General features: G+C 42.2%; 2 protein-coding genes across 2 annotated transcripts; one reads left to right on the forward strand and one right to left on the reverse strand.

The window, feature by feature from the left end:
• Positions 1 to 1,971: 1,971 nt before the first annotated feature.
• On the reverse strand, positions 1,972 to 5,970 carry LOC148828677 (regulator of cell cycle RGCC). Its single transcript, XM_088925757.1, has 5 exons — positions 5,879 to 5,970; positions 4,959 to 5,120; positions 3,947 to 4,027; positions 3,158 to 3,220; positions 1,972 to 2,840 (listed from the first exon to the last, which is right to left on the reverse strand). Exons 1-5 carry the CDS (start codon positions 5,898 to 5,900, stop codon positions 2,833 to 2,835), a joined length of 336 nt encoding a protein of 111 aa, XP_088781883.1. The 5' UTR covers positions 5,901 to 5,970; the 3' UTR covers positions 1,972 to 2,832.
• A 6,042-nt stretch (positions 5,971 to 12,012) lies between these two features.
• On the forward strand, positions 12,013 to 18,533 carry pcdh20l (protocadherin 20-like). The gene is made up of 2 exons (XM_088925606.1): positions 12,013 to 12,097; positions 15,587 to 18,533. Exons 1-2 carry the CDS (start codon positions 12,017 to 12,019, stop codon positions 18,146 to 18,148), a joined length of 2,643 nt encoding a protein of 880 aa, XP_088781732.1. The 5' UTR covers positions 12,013 to 12,016; the 3' UTR covers positions 18,149 to 18,533.
• The last annotated feature ends 2,113 nt before the right edge of the window (positions 18,534 to 20,646 follow it).

The raw sequence follows: 20,646 nt of genomic DNA on the forward strand, positions 1-20,646 counted from the left end.
GTTTCTAATCCAGTGAGTCAGAGTCGGATCTGTAGCTGGAAGAGCACAGCAGACTTGTGTGTGGTGAACGACCTGCAGTAACTGTGAAGTGACAGTACTGTAACAGACTAAACTTCATACCACAGAAAAGAGATCATCATCAGCAGCCTATTTAGAAAACAAGCCACTGATCATCATCAGCCTATCTAGAAATCGAGCCACTTTGCTGATGGGCGGGGAGACTACCCTCTAGCCTGTAATATTTCAGTTTGCATGTGTGCACGTGATTGGTACAGTCACATTATAAACATTCCAGTAAACATCTTTTGATTTCTTCCATTTTCATATTTTATTTATGTTCAGCGAAACTGCAAAAAATATTGAACCTCTCCTAGATGTGTCAGCACTGAGGTTTAGTCTTCAGTCACATGGTTCTTGAGAACGAGGAACTGAAGATTAATGATAATGGCGATGATGAGAGTATTTAGTGAGAGCCTTTTCTGTTCAGGCTGTTCATTTTCTTTGGAAACGTTTTGAAACAAAAACTCTAGTCTTAAAAAAGGTTGCTATGTGTTGAAATTAATTCTAGTAGTGTGATTCATTTTCGTTCATAAAGAAATGGGCAGAAACTAAGAAATCACCAGGGCGGTACGCTGTAGTTCCCCAGAGTCTCAGGGAGTTTTCAGAAATGTGTCAGATTATCAGGAAAGAGAAATGCCCAACTTTCTTTTCTTCAGGCTGGGAGCAAGACCACAATCTGGAAAACGAGGTCATACACTTTGCCCTCATCTCTGGTCTACATAGCATTAAACTAGAATGTCTTTAAAACATGGTGAATCTTAAATTGGGGTGACCTCTCGTGCATTGATTTTAATATCACGCTCTGGTGCAGGATTAATGATGTTGAATCTGGTGGTTTGTGGCAAAATAATAAGATGGTTGATCCTACTGTTGATCTGCTTCCCAGATTCAAGAACAAGTAAATTTACTTGTGCTGTTATCCACTTGTCAGACTATCCTAGGCTCTCCAGAGCTGAACAGATGTTGCCAGATGTGCCAAAGGTTCTAATTTAGATTGACGCCCAGCCAGTTATAAACTTCACGGTTAGATCTAGGGGGATCTTGCTGTTCACCTTTCCATCTGGCACAGGTACTACTGCACCTAAAAGGAAGGCATTTCATTTTGAGTGGACAGTCTTTTTTTTGTACTGTAAATTTGACTCTGCCACACCGGCTCTCCAAAGTAAAGCGTGACGGCAGTGATCGCAGATCATGTCTTCTCCTGCTGCTGACGGGCTTCCTGTCCTGGAAAAAAAAAGCGTACCGAGAAGACTGGGCCAACTGAATTCGTGGATTTCCTTGTTTGTTCTCAGATGTGGTGTAACGGGTGTCAGGCGAAGACTCAAGGCGTTTTCAGGAAGCTTTCACGCAGTCTCACCAGGGTATGGGGCAGCGGGAGAAGGGGGCGAGTCAGGGGCAGGTTGAGGTGACTGCCCCGAGCACCAGAAGAGGTCATTTCCGCTGGCTCTTGGGAGCCGCGGCTGTTCAGCTGAAGAAGACACACACACACACAATTCACTGCAGCTTTGCAGGCCGAGCGCATAAGACAGTTCAGGGGCTTACCGCAGCTCCATTTACATTCTTACTAGATAATTTAGCACAGGCCTTCAAGCTTGAAGCCTGCTCATTTAATACACTCTGCTCTTGCAGTTACAGCTGAGCTCAGATCATTTTTTTAGAAATATTGCCCCCCCCCCCCTCCTCCTGATGTGAGCATCAGGCAAAGACAAGGCAAATGAAGTGGAGAGAGAAACTGATGAATGGTCATGTCTGGACATTAGATGCATTTCCTCCTTCTGAGCAAAGCAGCATTTTGAGGGTTTTTTTTGCTGAGAAAGCGCATTGGAATTTAGCTTTGCTGCAGAGAATTGGGAACAGTGCTACACAGTTGCAACAACACTTTGACACACATGAAATGGAAAAACACACAAGTAACAGTAAAAACACAACACATTTATTTTGAAAAACTACACTGTTTTATACTGTAGGTGCATGTGCTTGATTTCAAATCCTAGATCTTGGAAGGTAAAGAACACAAAGCAGTCATAGCTTTCCCACATTCAGTTACTTAAAGAATTCCTTCATAGATACTGTAGATTTCAGTTATTTGCTTATTCTTTCATGTACAGTCATATATACAATATATAACATATCTACATTATAAAAACATTTTTACAAGAACTGTACACCTATTAAAATCTTTACATTCTTGCAGGATAGGTGAATTTCAATCCTGTATTTCAAGGGCAAAATTATATTGTCAGTGAAGAAGTGGGATTTTCTTACGTAAATATTACATGCTGGGTAAAGAGGAACTTTTGGCAAATGTTTCCATCAGTCATGGTAAAGTGATCTTAGTGTGTTCCTTTTCCCCACACAACATCCCTTTTTAAGAATCCAAGTGAATGAGCACTTAGTACTTGGAAAGCTCAAGAACAGGAGCATCATGATAGCAAATGAGAAAACTCGAGGCTTGAAGATTTGCTCCCAAACTAAAAAATAAAAAATGATATTTTGCTGAGGCTCAAACAGACTGTGGTATAATTTGCTGCATCACACCTTACTATGCACTTGATACTTTAAAGAAATGTAACATTTCCTTAGAAATTAGTTATTAATTAATATTGCCCTGCACACGGTGAATGGTAAACTAAATCGTGTTCAGTCAAAGGCCATGGAGTGCATGGAACATCACTCTGTGTGATGCTGATATGGAAGACGGGGCACAGGGTTCATCGCTGTGTCCGGGCGGCATCGAGAAACCTCCCTTCACCTCAGGCTGGGTTTGCAGGTTCACATCTCTGACAGGAAAGATAGAGCCATGTTAAAAGTGGGCACCTATGCACTATGACAGTGGTCACATACAGACCAGGCTGCTCTTAAGCTTACAGGTTTTGCCGCAGAGCGTACGAATAGATATACTTTTATTTACCAGAACAATTCATGTGAATATACAATCATTGTTACACGTGTATTGTAGTATTAAACGGAGATGAAATTATTAAATAATACAGTCGTTAAGTAGTTTTAACCAATAGTACACATGCAACAACATTTGATTTGCTCATGTGTTTTATACATGTACAGGATTAAGGTCATTTCTATTTACTGTACATACCCGCTAGTTCTCTGTCTAGGTTTTCTATGAAGTTTTCCAGCTCTGTCAGGTCTCCAGGTTTTGCTAAAAAAATAAATTAAAAACAGAATTTCAGTAAAAAGATGGCATTTCCTTTGGAATTTCCTAGTGAGGGACTGACATTTCTCCACTGCCAGAGTTACAAGGGCACAAAATTCACGTTTCCTCTCCATGATGGAGCATTTTCATGCCAGTTCACCAGGCTGGCTTTATGGATCCAAATCCCTGAGTGTTTCTAATCCAGTAAATCAGAGCTGGATCTGAAGCAGGAAAAGCACAGCAGACGTGTGTGTGTGGTGAATGAGCTGCAGTGACCGTGAAGTAACTACAGTGCAGTACGAGACTGAACTTTATACCCGAGAAAAGAGATTTTAACCACTCGATGATACATGTATGTGGTTATCTTTTGTGGGGAGAAAAAATTGTGTGATTCAGAGCTGACAGTGGAGTCCTAAGAGGTGATGAACAGCAGTATGTAATTAAGTCATTTATTCAGCAACTGAAGGCTTGATACTCTATGTGTTGGCAAACACAGAGTAGTTTAAATTAAAAAATAGCTTCAGTTCACACCATTTGTTTTACACATTTGTTTTTCTTGGCCAACGACTAAGGAGAAAGAGCCTTTCCTTTTACAGCTGGGAGTTGCTGTAAGGGTATGTTTTTAACACCCGTCTCATTTTTGTCTCCCCGAGCTCTTCAAAGCGAAAAGCTTGCCACAAGCTCTGCGCAGGGCAAACTAACAGGAGCTCAAGGGATCCATACTGCGCCCACCTTTCGGCACCGTGCTGGTGCCAGCTGTGTTGAGGTCCTCTTCACTAGTGTTCAGGCTGCTGTTGGGGGTCAGCTCCCGACCTGCGGGGACAGTGATCACAAAATAAGGGGACATAATCACATGTGCAGGGACTTCAGGGATCAGGGAGCCTGAAAAGGTAAATGTGGAATGTCGAGTGCCCCAGAACTGGGACCAGTAACCGGAGTACTGGTCCAGTGTGTACACAAGGTCTATACTAGTCCAGGGTACACCAAGGAGTGTGGACTAGGCTGCAAAGCCATGTGGCTGAAGCTGAAAACTGAGTATCCTTCAGGAAATAGCAGGGATGAGATTTTTGGGATCAATAAGCTACTAACTACCTAACAGGCTAGGAGGATCTCGTCTGTAACCCTTCTTATGATTTTAGGTCATCGTGTCATGCTTTGCTGGAATTAGGACAGCATCGATCGATAGCACAACTCCACAACAATGTCATGTGTTGACCTTAATCAAGTCGGATATGTAGCCTCTCTGAGAGGTAGAAATTAAAATTAAAGGGTTATTGTCAGTTGGGTGACAGGGTGGAATCACTCTTGCTGCCTTACAAAGGCTCCTCAGGGGTTTGTAACTGCTGCAAGGAGGTTGAGCAATTTACTGATTAATGGGTCTTCAGGGAATCTGGTGTTGAGTTGATCCCTAAGGGGCATACCCTATGTATCTGCCTACACCAGTGACCCCTACACCCATCCCACTAGTGGGCATGAACATGTACATCTTATGGCAAACAGCGGAATTTCCCATCTCATCTTATCTGCAAGAGATCCCTCGCAGTACACGTGCACATTCACTTTTCAATTAAAATGTTTATCATACACAAAGGCCACTGTATACGTTTTTTTTTTTCATAAGCTAACACTCTTAAAATATATCAAGCCCTCACACACACACTTCATAAAAATACATTCAAAGCCCACAGGAAGACGAGCGGGTGCGGCAGGCAAGTTGAAACGGGGCAAGTTTAAAGTGACTCACTGCAGTCCGAGTCCTCGATGCCGCTGTCGCACACCGCGCTGCTCCGCTTGGGCTGGCGCAGGTACTCCTGGTACTGCTCCGGCCGGCTGTGCTCCGGCGTGCGCAGCTCCTCCATCACGTCCTGGAACTCCTGCAACAGGTCGCCGAGCTCCGAATCCAGGGCTGCAGGTACCGGGGGTGAAGGGACGGCGGTCAGTCGGGGCGCGGAGAGCGGTTTGTGCGCCTGTGACTTTTAATACCCTCACGGCGTGTAACTCACGGGAAACGTTACGACACTGGCGGGTTTTTTTTTTTTTAACATTAAAGCTCTCCAACTGGCAACAATTTTAAGTTTGCTGTACGTCTTAACTTTAAAGGAATAGGTAAAGGTCTCTGCCATGCTGAAAGGAAAAGAGGCAACGTTTCGGCTGTGGAGCTTTCTTCACTGTTTCACTCTGTCTTAACTGTACGCTTTTGTGGGGAAAAACCACTTGACACTTCGACTGAGTAGTTTATTTTTTTAAAAAGTAGTTATTTTTAGGGTAATTCGGGAGTGACTTTCGCATAAACTCAAAACCTCTGACAACGTGTTTCCCGCAGCCCTTTGGTCACACCCGAAAAAAAGTGATTTAGACAACGTCTCTGTCTTTCCTTTCCTTCCAAAAACTGAAAAAGTCACTTGTACGAAATTTTCGAACACCCGTATAGGTAACGTAACCTCTAAAAGGAACAACAAAAATCCTGTTTGCATCTGCCCATTTTAATTTTCATAGATTTTAGTTGCTGTATTTGTAGTGACGACACGCTCCTGACCACAGTGTCTATTCGACGATTTGATTTCGACTTCAAATTAAACGATGAGCTTCTGCACCAAAAAAAACGAATATATCAATAACCTTCAAGAGCTTATTTAGGCTGTAAATAGAACCAGTTCTACTCACCTGATATGTCATTAGAAGCCATCCCTGATCGAAAAGTCGATGACGGGCTTTAATCTGGATAGCAGAGGTCCGCTACTCGATGCAACATAAAGATCTCGCAGCATCACTTTCCATTTATTAATGCAGCGCCCAGCGAGACGATTGATTGGCGTCTCGCTTGGGCCAATGAAAAGTTTGATAAAAGCTTTATGTTCCATGTGGGCGGAGCGGAAACATTGTGAATGAAGTGGAACTTTGTACAGTAACTAATTCTCAAGCTATAAATAGACACTGACGTAAACCTCCTTGCCGCTCGGGCTGGAAACAAACTTCACGCCTTCAGGAGAACACCTGAAAACCGCACCAACCAAATGCAATGCCATTTGGCTTTAATTGTACTGTATTTTAACTTAATAGTTTGATTTAAATGAGATGGGTGTTTCAGTTGCGCAATGTTTCACTTTCTTCGAGTAACATGGTGGAATTACCGAGCGCAATGATGATAGATTTGCTATCGTCCAACGATTTCAGTTGCTTTTCACACTAACCGCCTTGCTGTTAGTGGGTCGCGCCTGTGTTGGGCGGGGCTCTGGTGAGATTGGAGGGTTCAAAGAAAGTTCTTTTGTAGGGGTTTCCAGCTCTGGTCCTGGGCAGCCCCAGTGCAGAAGGAAGTTTAGGTCACCATAAAAACTAAATTTAGACCTGATTTGGGACCACAGTCTGAGTTGTTGTATCTTTTCAGCTCCTTTCAGCTAATCATCATCATCATCATCATCAAAGCGCTTTACAGGTAATGGCGACTTCCCTCCACCACTACCAATGTGCAGCCCCACCTGGATGATGCAACAGCAGCCAGAGTGCACCAGATCGCTCCCCACACACCAGCTCTCAGAGGGGAGGAGAACAGAGTGATGAAGGCAATTATTAGATGGGGGTTATTAGGATTATAAAGAACAGGGGAAATTTTGGCCAGGACAACAGGTTAACACCACTGCCCTTTACAAGAAATTGCCCTGCTATTTTTAATGACTGCAGAGAGTCAAGACCTAAGTTTTACATCTTATCCAAAGGACATCACCTTTTTACCCCTCACTATACCAGGGCATTAGACCACAAGGCCCCCTACTGGTCCCACTAACACCTCTTCCAACAGCAACCTTATCTTTCCCAGGAGGTCTCCCATCCAGGATCACAACCACTGAGCTTCAGTGGGCTGCCAGTGGTGAGTTGCAGGATGATATGGCTGCTGGAGGTTGAACAGATTGCTGGTGTGCTTTAGCATCTCACTGGCGTTGCGCATCTGTAGAAACAGGGGAGCTGTAAGCAACCAGATGGGGGCTCCCTCGGACCATGGCTGACAACACCCTGTAAAAACATGTAGCATCTATCTGCCTGCCTCTCTATACTGTTTATCTGTTTATCTACATTTTATTATCTACTTTGTTTTAGAAGCCTAGTTACGGCCCTACGAGGAAGATGAAAAATCAATGGTCATTAAAGTCATACTTTATATTCTTTCAGAAGGCCCTAGGCTTAAGAGATCAATGATCGCAATCAATCGATAACTGTGAAGTCAGCTGACAATTTAATTTTGTAATCTATAGCAGCGTGCCACTGACATATGTATATACAAAGCAAGAGAAGTGGCCCTAGGTAATGATGACTGGAAATGCCACATTCATCAGGTGTCACTTGTCAACGTAAACTGTGCTATTGGCTGAACAATTTCAGTGTGGAGTTCCTAGGCAGAAGTTTAGACAAACACAACAAAACTACCTTGGAGGCAGACCTGTCTTAGAGAAAATGGTATGTCAAAGACACTGTATTGGAGTAGAACAATGTATTGATGCTTTAAGCTTTATGCATTAAATCCTTTAAAATGAAACAGCCTTCCTCTTAGGTATTACAACGTCGTGTGCACAGGAAAAAACATCTGTGAGTTCCATCTCTCGTTTTACACGCAACAGATTTTTTTTTCAGGCAAAAATAAAGCCCGTTTTACACTTCATCTTACTTTAGTGAAAGTAAAGTTTAATTATTCTCTGATAAATGAACCACTCCACACAGCCAGCCAGTGTCTGTTTTAGATGGTTTATAGTCTGGTTATGCACCAACTTAACAATGCAATGGGTGAGCAGCTTGTTCCAGACACCCACAACCCTTTGTGCCAGGAAGACCCTACTGTTCTCATTCTTGAATGCACTTTCCACTTGTTTCCTCTGGTTCAGGTTTCACTGCTGAACTTAAATTGCAGCTTAAAGCCTTAAATCACCATGTAGTCTTCCCTGTTCAAAACAAAAGTCATTCCATTCTTTTTCCCTTAAAGGGTAGGTCATTTTATTATGCCTGAGAAGATGTTTGGCCAATCCTCTTTGAACTATTTTACGAGCTGCAATGCCTCTTTTTGTAGCTGGGGTTTTGTGTACTAAAATCTGCCCCCCCCCCCCCACCTTCCCCACAATCTTCTCTGTTCAGGACTAAAAAGATTTTTAGACTAGCTTGTCGGTGTAAGCCTGTCAGTTACAGATAGTTCTGTTATTGTATGTTCACGGCAGACATTGTACAGGGTATTTTCAAGCTTGGTTTGGGAATGTTGGTTCCCTGTTTCTAAAAACGGGAAACACCTGGTCACTCTTCTTTGGATTTCCAAAATTCTGCACACAGTTTATATAAGACCTTACTAAGATATTGTACAATTGTAACATAACTCTCCTTGCTATAAATTTTGGATCTATGCCTCTTTTTAAATATCACCCTAAAATTTCTTCTTTAATCTGATATTGTTATGGATTTGTTTTGTGCATTGTGCATTTTAAGCTTATATATTTTGTCTAAGTTTGTTTTTTCTCTTTTTCCTGAGGTTTTATGGTATCCTAACATCTTATGGCAAAGTTTTTTATAAAATTATGTTTACTAGTGTGAAAAATTATATAACAATTTTGACCTTTTTATTGCTTCTCCACAATGCCTAGAAAAAGCTACTAATGATGATGTAGCTTGTACGAAGTCAATGTCTCCTATCTGGCATATATAGTTAACATTTTTACTATCTGTATGTAATAACTGCACATTGATGTAAGTGCAGTGCAGACCATGTCGCAATAAGGCAGAGCAGATAGAATTGAAAAAAAGAATAGAAAGATAATAGAAAAAATAAAAATAGAAATAAAAAATATTTAAGATGGAGAAGCACAAATAAATCTGAATAAAACTATTAAAAAAACAGATATTTGTGTTTTGCACATGAGGAAGCTGAACCTCACAGTTGTACAACCCTGTAACCTGTCATACAGTCCTGTAAAGGGAGGCTCTGGCAATTTTTTACTTTGACCACAAGGTGGCAGGAGGCAGACATCACCTTGGGAGACTTGACAGTTCTTGATAATCTGCACAGCCTCACAGAGAATCCTCCAGTGATGTGAATCCCTTAATCCCAAAACCCAATAAACATTTCACAATTCACTTTTTGAGATTCATTTAGGATATTTTTGCAAAGCAAAATTCTTAGAACCCGTCTAAAGGGGTTCTTTGCAGATGGGAAGATGAGATACCGCTGACACTCACATCCAGCGACCTGAGCCAAGATATCAAGTAAAGCAGCTGCAACTGGACCAGATCCAGGAGGGAGAAAAGCATTATACTGACAAGTTGCACAGCCGGCCAATAGTTTTCATGCACCTGCTTCCCTGCACTTCCTGTTCCCTGTCCACCACGCAAGAATGATTGACAGCTGGCTCTTTGTTCAAAGGGAACCCCTGGCTGCCTAGCTGTTACATGGTTTTCTTTACTTGCCTCTTCTAGTCTCCTGTTAGTGCAAAGTTCTTTTGCTCTGTGGGGTTCTGTTCGGTTTTGTATTTCAATAGAGAATTGCAGGTGTGTGACAGGCACTACATTTTTCCCCCGTTTCTGTTTAAAGCCCTAGTCCTGACACACACACAAACTCTGTGCGGAGCAGGACAGGAAAACTGCAGGCCTCAGCAGGGGAGACTGGGAGATTAGTGGTTGGAAAGAGAAGGCAGGCAGGTGTCGTGACAGGGTCCGTGAAAGAGCTGATTCCTACATATTTGTATGTCACCAAGATACAAGCTCGTGATCTGTGAATGTATGAAAGTATTTTGCAATGAATGAATCTACTGGTAGAGAGCGATGTTTAGCAGTCTCGAAAGAGGTGAAATATGGATAGCACATACTCATCACATTAACACAAACGTCCTTAGATAAAAAAAATCTGTTGTTTATTGTCTAGATTAATGGTTTAAGAGATCTGTCTGCACCTTTAATGCTTATTGCTCAATTACCATAAATACCTAATGTACTTTACACAATCAGACACAGCTAGGTTGTTTTTGAAGGCACAGTGGGGCAGGATACCTTCATTCCAGAATGAAGAGGATTAGCCTGACTGCCCCCGGCTGTGCCGTCTGTGAGTGCTCTCCTCCATAACTGAATACAGAATTGACAAAAAGATTGGTTTTTACTGCTCATAGGGAAATCACTTTGTCAGCTCTCTGTCTTCTAATACAGGAGGCTCCATTCTGATGTCCTACAAATCTCTTTCTTTTCAAGCGTATGCACGTCTGCATAGATTGAGATCTTCTTTGCTTTATACAGATGTGCTGCTGTTTGGAAGATTAGTGATATACTGTAGGGTTAGCAATCCAAAGAAGAGGTTAGGGGGTCTGGACTCTTGTATAAGGGGTCACCCATGCTCATACAGTACCATGGGATCTTTAACAGCTAAGTAGTCTTGACCTCACTTCAATATCATCCAAAGGACAACACATTCTGCAGCAGTGTCCCCTGTCATCGTCCTGGGGCGTTAGTTTGGAAACTCTGACATGGAGAGAATACCACCACCTACTGGTCCACTAACACCAGCAACCTGCTTTTCCTTAGAGGTCTCCCTTCGCAGTACTGGCCACAGCCAGACTTTCTTAGCATTTAAGATCTGACAGGACCAGTTTACATGATGGTAAATGTCAGTCACTTGAGTGCTCCAGTTATGTTATACTCTCCGGAGTATAACTTCTGCCTGATGTCTGAGTTTGGATTTCCAGGTATGTTCAAGACAAAACTGCCCTGGAGGCAGACCTGTCTTAAAGACAATGGTATGTCTATGACACCCATGCTAGCGCTCAACAGTAAAGCAGAGCTGAGATCATTTAAGTGTGGTTTGTTTGTGTAGGTTCTCACTGTTTAAGTGTTTTAAGATGTGATTAATATCTTATCTCTTCCTGTGGATTTCAGGATGGGAATGGATGCCTTAAAGCGGGCAGACCTCAAAACATTTCAGTGATAAAATCATTAGAAATACTCAGCTGCCCTCCTCACTCACTCAAACATGGTCATGTTTCTAATGTGTTAATATTATCTGCCTCTCTTCAGTGACTGTAATGTATTTTTCTGATTATCAGTAGGGCATCTCTGACCACAGCAGTAGGCTTAAGTCTTTACCTTTAACTTAAAAAGCTTTTCTTTCAAGCAACAAAGGAGACTGATGAGTACAGTAGAACCAAGGTCAGAACAGCAGATGTCAGTTTTCTCATTGTTTGACACCCTGTGGCGGAATTCACCAAATCTTTACTTCTAAAGGGTTTTCTCAAATAAAAAGCAAAAACATTTGCGTACGATAATGACCGTTAAAACATCACGAGCAGCCCGAAAAATGTTAAGTCAAAAAAAAAGTGTTTACACATGGTTTCTTTTTAGTGTTGCCAAATTCAAAACGTGTTTTTCTCAAGATAGAAAAAATAGCATTTTGTACAAAATATTACATTCCTCTCTCTTGTGTGAAGCAGACTTTGCATTAAACATACATGCATTTTAAACACATAAACTAAGATGTGTAAATTAAACATTAAAAATGCATCCACACACAGATTGTACTCTAGCGTACATGCTCAAATATTAAACTGAGACAATAAATGCACAGACGTGCATGCACACACAGGCATGAAACATGCATGTGCAGACATTAAACTTGCATGGACTTGTTGCTGACATTGGTGAAGTGCCCACAAGCCCATGTTGCCTGCATTACTTGCATTTTAATGGTATGCAGAGTGTAATCATTACAGTCCACACCTGAAAGTGGAGGTGTGCATTATCAGAGGAGCTCCTCCCCTCAGGCTCCGCGCTCTCCAGGCAGAGAGACGCTGCATGGCACTGGCACTGAGAACATGTCCGGAAGGAATGGCCCACAGGACACGTGTGGATATGTGCTGGACACAGCTGCTTCAGGTCAGTGAACTCAGGAGTGGTCAGCTTGGTCACTCCAGATCTGTGTAAAAAGGGCTTGCTTTAATTTCTCCTTGTTAGCAGTTCATTAAAATACTGAATAAATCTTAGAAGAGTCAGGTGAATTGGTATAGCAATTACTAGTAAGTGAGGCAATGTGTTTGAACATTAAGACTGAACATACTATCACCAGGAGTATTGGCTACGGCAGAATTTTTTTTTAAAGTCCTTTCCTTAGACTACAACTGAGCTGCTCAGTGAAGTCAAAATGAAAGTTGATGTGTTTTAGATAATAGCAAAGCTGAGTGACAGGAGAAACCAAAGAGCGAAATAGCAAAGCTGGAAATTCACGCTGTTTCAGGTCAGTTTTATTTTTATGCTGTTATTATAACCTAAGTAGTCTTAAGTTAGGGAAGCCGTAGGAAAAAAAAAGTAAATGAGCACAAAACCTTCCTAGGCAGACAAAAAGGAATGAATCTGATTCCTATGTGCAGTTTTCATTTCATAGACATTTTTACATTATGTGGATAAACCCATCCTGAAAGCTTATATATAGAGAGATGTTTCATCTGCAACTGTTTGGCCTGTCTTTCATCGCCTAGATTGAAAAGCAAGCCAAAATGTTTTGGAAAGCAGGCAGAGAAGAATGAAAACAAATGTAAAATACAAGAGATGTCCTGTACAGGAAACTTTTAAGTAAACTCATGCATTCCAATAGGTGTTCTTGGTCTTGGTCCTGAGAAAAACAAGACTTAACGTTCCCCATGTTTAAGCTGACCACTACTGAAATGCCTTTAATATGAACAGAGCACTGGTGCCCAGCTTCCAATAAGATTCTGCACAGAAGCTCCTGTGATGCTTTGAAAAAAATGTTCGAAGTTATTGCCCAGATCAATCTGTCAGTCTGATAGCTGAAAAAATAAAGAACTTTCTAATAGGAATGTCTGTAGCTAGAATCATTTTTTTTGACTGCGCATAAAGAGATACACATTCAGCTTTTCAATTGTTCTTACTCCAGTCATTGCCATTTTATCAGGTGAATCTGAAATTAAAACATATATAGCAACACAGATATCAGCTTTTGCTGCTCTACTTGTCTGTAGTGCATGATAAGAGGCATGCAATTGAAGAATGTCACCAGAGGAGTGGGACTGGAAATGCTGTTTAAAATCCAGTTGGGGTTTAGGTGATGTCAGTAGCTCCCTGTGATATGTTTAAGTGGTACCGAGCACTTGAAATCACAACTGCTAAACCAAGTGCTGACACTTAATGGATGAGCAAACACAAACACAATATTTGCCTAAGTGCTCTCTTAAGTATGTCTGGATTAAAGGTTACAGAAGGTCTATTCAAAAACACATTTTTATTGCATCTGGTCACAGAAAACAAAACAAACACCTTTTTGAGCTAATCAGCTTACAAGAGAGGTTTTTTTTGCTGCTTACATTGTACTGTACATCCTGCTATTCATACAGCTCTACTGCTGACATTAGAAGATTTTTTAAGATTTAAAACAGCCTAAAAGTAAATAAACACATTTCACTTTGCAAATAATTTTGATTAAAAACAAAAAACTGTAATATCAATATTTATTATGAATAGAAAATCCTAGTATCACTTTTTCAAACAGGCCCCAAGTATTCAAGAAGGCTTTCCAGAGGTCTTTCAAATTGGTAATTGATTTTTAAAACCTCCTGTCTTTTGGCATTGCTGTATGTGATATTTCTGCTACGGGTGGAGGGTTTCTCCATTAGTCTTTTAGCTGTGAATGACATGGATCTGAAAGTTTCCAAAGTATGTTTGATGAGTCAGGCCCAGCTTCTGTTATTAAGAAAGATAGTCCCATTCTTTATGTGAACACACATAAAGGTTAAAAGGTTTGGTTAAAATAAGAAAAACACATTTTGCTGTGTGTTTCCTTGATCATACTGGAAAATCTAGTCAGGAATGCCCACTAATATAGCCACCCACTTTTTTCCTTCAGGGTAACAGAATCTGTCAAGTGAATTACATTTCTCTCTGTCTTAAAGAGGCTCTTCCAAATCTTTTCTTAGTATTTACATTTATATTTGTCAAGAAAACACTAATGCAATGTTGTGCATGTCAATAGCTCATTCATTCAAGTACTCCCAAGTACTGTCATTCAAGGATTCAAACTGTATAGCTGATTGGCGTTTTAATAATTATTATGTATGAATTGTTCCCGACCAGATGAAACGTGTTGAATTTTTATGCCTGTTGCTTCTTGTGCATGAAATATTTGTATGATTCTGAAATGGTTAAAAAGATAAGGGTTTCTTTAAAATTAAGCAATATGTCATTTTTATACATATTTTTGTTTCAGACTTATTTTTTCAGAAATGCAGGCCTTTTGTTAATAATAATTAAACACTTTACTTCACTATTCACTGCTTCAACAACTACTTTAATAGTTAATTGTCATGCAATTAATAGTAATGGTCACTTATCTCCATCTTATGGACACTGTATTAATATTCTCATCATATATTAAGGTGTGTTAAGGGCTTATACAGTACATGAATCTTTAGCCCTTGTAAGGAAGTGTAACTAGAAATATTAAGAACAAAAAGAAAAACTCACAGGGGAATAGTTTATTTAAATGCAAAGATGACTCTCTTTCTTTTAATGATGAGGAGAGAAATTAAATACTTTAATTAAATTACAGTGGTCATTATTGATAAGCGCAGCTTATCACCAGCTGTGAGCTACCAAGCATCCAGGAGATCTACTCAGCTAGATGTCTGAAGAAGGCCAGGTCCATTCTCAAGGACCCCAGTCATCCCAGTCACAAACTGTTTTCCCTCCTACCGTCTGGTAAACGGTACCAAAGCATTCGGTCCAAGTCCAACAGTCTACGGAACAGCTTCTACCTCCAGGCAATAAGACTGCTAAATAGCCAACCTGCAGCTCCTTTAGCAAATTACCCGTAATGGCTACATGGACACACAGTTTTCACTGTATTCAGCATAACTGCACTACATGTACATATTGCATATACCATGGACACATAACAGCTCTACTCACATTGAGTTTTATTCAATTTCAAAAATGTAACCTCAATTTTGTGATTTTTGTGTTTTTGTGAATTTTTGTGATTCTTGTAATTTTTGTGAGCTCGCAGAAAAAGATATTTCATTGCCAGCAACTACTGCTGCACGCCGTATTGTTGTGCATGTGATAAATAAACTTTGATTTGATTTGATTTGATTTGATTTGATTTGTAGGTTTTGTATTTTTGTGATTCCAAAATGCAAGCAAAACCACAATTACCTGTCATACAAAGACAAGACAAGGAGTGTGAGATACTGTAGATTTCACTTACCGTACATTGTAAGAGCTGATTTGGGGATGTTATCACTGGTGCTCCTTATAACCTATGCCAGAGATTTTTCAAATGGTAACAATAGGAGCGAAATGCATAGGGATCTAATACTGCTCACACTTTTTTTCTCTTTTGATTTTGTTTTTTAGAACTGCTTTTGCATTCTCCTGTTGACCCAGATTGGCCACAATAGAGCTGCTCCTCAAATTACTCTCCATGTAGAAGAGGAGCAGCGGGAAGGTGTCAAACTTGGCACGATCAGCCAACAGCCATCCACACTCTTACCACCGGGACAGAAGCCCTCATACCAGCTCCTTACAGCGGAAGAGCGCGTGAGAGTTGACCAGAGCACTGGTGACTTGTACGCCACCTCACGCGCCATCGACAGAGAGTCACAGTGCCCAGCCGAGCACCAGACAGGGCAGTGCCAGCTGCTGTTGGATGCTTTAATAAACCCCGGTGCTGAGATAATAAAGATACAAATGGTCATCGAGGACATTAACGACAACGCACCTCACTTCCAGGAGAGCATCGTCCAACTTTCCATCTCGGAGGATGTTGCCGTGGGAACAAGGTTTGAGCTGGACCACCATGCAGTAGATCTGGATGCAGGCAGTAACGGGACAGTGATGTACCAACTGGAGGGGGATGATGGCTTTTTCAGTGTGGTTTCTGAAGGATCAGCGCCAGTTGTGGTTGTTAAGAACCTGCTGGACCGGGAAATCCAGAATATTCATCAGATGACCCTCATCGCCGTCGATGGAGGAACCCCACGTCTAACAGGAAGCACGACATTGGTTGTGCAGGTGCAGGACTCCAATGATAACTGCCCTGAGTTCACCTCTGCTGGCCCCATTACTGTTTCCATCCCTGACAACATGCCCATTGGCTCTGAGGTGGCCCGCGTGCTTGCCACTGACCGTGACCTGGGTTCCAATGCCAAAATCACCTACTCCTTTAGTCACAAGGTCTCTGAGGCAGCAAGGGCAATGTTCAACTTGGACAGCAACTCTGGAGTCATCACCTTGTCCAGAATCATCAACAGAAGTATCACTTCTGAGCATTTGCTCAAAATCTGGGCAAGTGGCCCACACTGCCCCCCTGATGATACAGACGTTATTGTGTCTGTGGTCCCGGTGGCAAGCCAGCAACCAGTGATGGAAGTCAGGTATATAGCTAAGCACCAGGATCAGATGGTGGTGCTGAAAGAGAATGAGCCAGTCAACACGGCCATAGCCCTTTTGGAAGTGAAAAACCCTGACAGGATCAAAGGCTCACCATACATTGAAGGGGAAACCCCTTTTGTTATAAAGCCACAACAAGGAAAGTATCTTTTAGTTACCTCCAGGCCCTTGGACTTTGAACAAGAAAGGCAGCACAACATTGTCATCGTGGCCAGTGACGCCAAGGACTCCAGTATTTACCACAAGAAGCAGATTCAAGTCAGTGTGGAAGACATTAACGATAACGCTCCCTGGTTCCGCCAAAGTCGCTTTGAGGTTGCCATTGAGGAGAACAACAAGCCGGGAACGATTCTCATACAACTGACGGCAACTGACGCAGACAGCCAGCAGAACGGAGAGGTGACTTACTCGCTGGGGCCAAACACCCCACCCATGTTTAGCATCAATAAGGTAACGGGAGAGCTGTCAGTGTCATCTGTTCTAGACCGGGAGCACAAGGAGTTTTACAGTCTTACTGTGCATGCGAGGGATCAGGGCTCCCCACCTCTCCAAACCAGCGTCACCGTGATGATCCAGGTGCTGGACCAGAACGACAACAGACCAGCCTTCATCACCTCCGAGTTTATATTCTTCATCCCTGAGAATTTCCCTACGTTCGGGGAGGTGGGGGTAATAAACGTGACGGACCGGGACTCGGGGGCAAACGGCAGGGTGGAGGTATCACTCCTGAATGACAGAAGCCCGTTCGTGATGGACAACGTGCACGGGACGCTACGCTGCGCGGCTGAGGTCGACCGGGAGAAGCAGGACCGGCACGAGGTCTGGATTGTGGCGCGGGACCACGGGAGCCCTTCCCTTTCCGCCACTGCCAAAGTCACGGTGTTCGTCCTGGACATCAATGACAACCCTCCCAGAGTGCTTCTGCCCGCCACCAACCTGTCCTGCCTGACGGTGCCGCCCGGCACTCCACCAGGCTCCGCCATTGCCGAGATCTACGCAGTCGACGCGGATGCCGGGATCAACTCCGTTATCTCTTACTTCATCATTGCTTGCGAGCCCCCAGGGCCCAGCCCGTTCCAGATCGACCACTCCTTGGGAAACATCACCCTGGCCAGGCGACTTCAGGAAGCCGACTACGGCTTCCACCACCTCTTTGTATCAGTCCGGGACGGCGGCAGGCCGACCTCCCTGCAGGCCACAGTGTGGGTCAACCTGCAGGTGAACGACACCGGGGGCCCCTGCAGTTTGAAAGGCGTCCCCGAAAACATCCAGCTCATACAGCCCTCTGCCCAGATACAAACCATGTGCATTAGCAACGCCTCCGATACTGAGAAGTGCCAGGTTGTATTCCTCCTTGGCCTCAGCATGATCGTGGCCTCCCTGCTCCTTCTGGCATTAGTTGGCACGATTGTAAAGTGTAGACAAAGGAACAGAAAGGGTCAGAGCAGGACTCCTGGCAAAGATGTTCAAATCCCTTTAAAACTAAAAGAAGCCTATGACACTAGAGACTGGCCAGATGTGCAGTGAAATATCCCATTGACTGCATACATGTACAGCACATCATTTTTTATTGTACATACAGTCAAGGTCCTGTATTTGTAGTGTAATTTATTGATAGCTTTTCAATTGTAAAAATATCCTGTATATATTTTTATATCCAATTTTACAATTGGTTAATGGGGTGGCCTGTATGGAAATCTACAACAGTGAATTTCCACGACAATTGGGTACTTGTGCTGTGATTTCTTTTAAACCCATGTTGACTGTGCTTTCACAGTGTGTCCTTCTTAGAGGTTCAGGTGGATAGCTGCGTCAGCATACATAGGCTGCAAAGGAACAGGTAAAGGTTTATTCCATGCTCTTCTTAGTACTGTGTTTTGGCCTTTCTTTATTAAATCTCATTAACCTTTAACTGGTTCTCACGACACTGTAATCAGATATATAAAATTACATATTAGCTCTGAGAGGTTTTGGGACTCCAACTTTACAGTATAAGGAAGTTAATTTGTGTTAACTTCTTGTCAGCCACCAAATCTCAGGTTAGAAAATCTCCTTTCTTCTGGTTCCCCGTGTATCTGCGTTTCCTGGAACAACCTCTTCCCCTAAAAATGTCTGTTGTGTTTCTTTACACAGTTATTCATGGCATTTAGAATAAAAATGAAATTTGGTCAATGCATCGTGAGAGTACGGTGAAAAAAACTTTTAGGAGGAAGTTTATTATTACCACAAAAAGGTAACTGACTACCAAAATCCCAGCACAGAAGTATAGCTTTACATATTTGCTTTAGTCAAGAACAGGCTCATAATTAAGCCTCTTTTGAAGTGAACTCTATAAGTGTTGAGCAAGTCTCGTTTTTAATGAGGATTCAATTACGTGTTGTGGGTCTCTCAGCAAGCCGAATGGAAGGCAGAACTGCGAAAGAGTGAGCAGGAGAAGAACTGCCCTGTGAGGGGAGAGAGCCCACATCAGGAAATGTTTTCTGTGCAAAAGATTAAATTCCTCCCTTTCCCTTAACAGCCAAGCGCAGGCTGGGAAGACAGGCAGGGTGGGTTTAAGGTTATACTGTAGGTAAATTCCTGAGGCTTTTTAAATGTGAGCAACTGACAGTTGGCAAGCAAGCATGCAGAGAGAAAAAGAATGGGAAATTCCCTTTTGGTGTTAGTTGTTAACAATTTCATATAGAAAATGATGAGCCGAATGGTGGGGAAGATAATTGAAGTGGATTGAAAAGATTAGCTTCCTGCTAATGTCTGATCAAGGGAGTTCTTCAGCACTGGGAGGTTGGCGGTTACCTGTAGTATTCCCAGGAAGGAGGTGAAGGCAGAGCAGAAACCCAGAGGGTCTGGGTTTCCGATCAAGTGTCAAGCCTGGCTGGGATTTGTGCAATGGCAAATTTCCCCTCATGTCATTGTTAAAGCCTCTGACCTCCCCTGTGCTTAGAAAAAGGACCCGTCTTGCACAAACCTGCTTATTTCTGGGAAACACAAGACACAAAAGGACAGAAGCATGTTTTGTTCTTAGGTTTTTGTGCTCTGGATTGCATTGAAGAGACTCCCACAGAAACAGCAGTTAGTGTTACTTTAATATGCAGGGATTAGAGTTTTCTGTCAGAAGGAATGGGGGTTTGCTGAATATTTAAGTTTAGTCAGTAAATGTAGTGCATTACGATACACTGCACTGTCAACACAGTCCGCATCTGTGACCCCACACAGCACCAGAGCTCAAATAGTTGCCATCTGCCAGCTTTTCCAGTGTATTGGTATTTCTTTAGAGCCACACAGTTCGGAATCACTGGCAAACGATCAGTCGAGAACTGTTGTGCGTCGCAACGTTGAGCAGTTCTGGAGAAGCCAACACATCTGTCTGAAAAGCACATCAAACACAAAAATAACACTTCCCACTATGGAGGAAGCAATAAAAAGGCAAACAAAAGGTTAGGATACAGAGTTAATAAAGCGAAATTAAAATGTGGGGACTTTGTGCTAAAATTGTTCAGTGCTTCATTCAGAATTCACAGGAACGAAAATTCCTATTTTTTTCCTTTCCTCAGTGCGCGTAGTGGTGATTATAAATAACACTTTTTTGTATTTACTCATTAGCCAAGTATTGTTTGTTGCAGTAGAAAGTACAATGGCATTGATGAACCTGCCAAGCACTAGTCTGGACTATCTAATATTAAATGAATGCTGACTGGTGTCAGTGAATCAAGATGCATGTGTCTGCCCAGCTCTTAACTCCAGTGAGTACTGCACCCTTGTGATGTTTCCATTCTCTTGAGTGGGGTGTCTTGTATGGCTGTTTAAGCACAGACTTATTAATACTTAGCAGTTTTAATATACTTGATGTCTAGCTGTAAACAACACAAATCACGATGTTATTCACATCTCACACTTCTCTCTCCTCTCACGGCTGTAGAATGTTTTGTTCCAAATCGCAGTCTGAATGTGTTTGCTCTCTACATAGTGAAAGCAAAAGGGGTTTTTCTTTCTTTAGAAAAGGACAGCTTAATCAAGCCCTTCCTGTT

This window comes from Atractosteus spatula, chromosome 9 (genome assembly GCF_055471065.1).
Source record: "Atractosteus spatula isolate fAtrSpa1 chromosome 9, fAtrSpa1.hap1, whole genome shotgun sequence".
NCBI classification, from domain to species: domain Eukaryota; kingdom Metazoa; phylum Chordata; class Actinopteri; order Semionotiformes; family Lepisosteidae; genus Atractosteus; species Atractosteus spatula.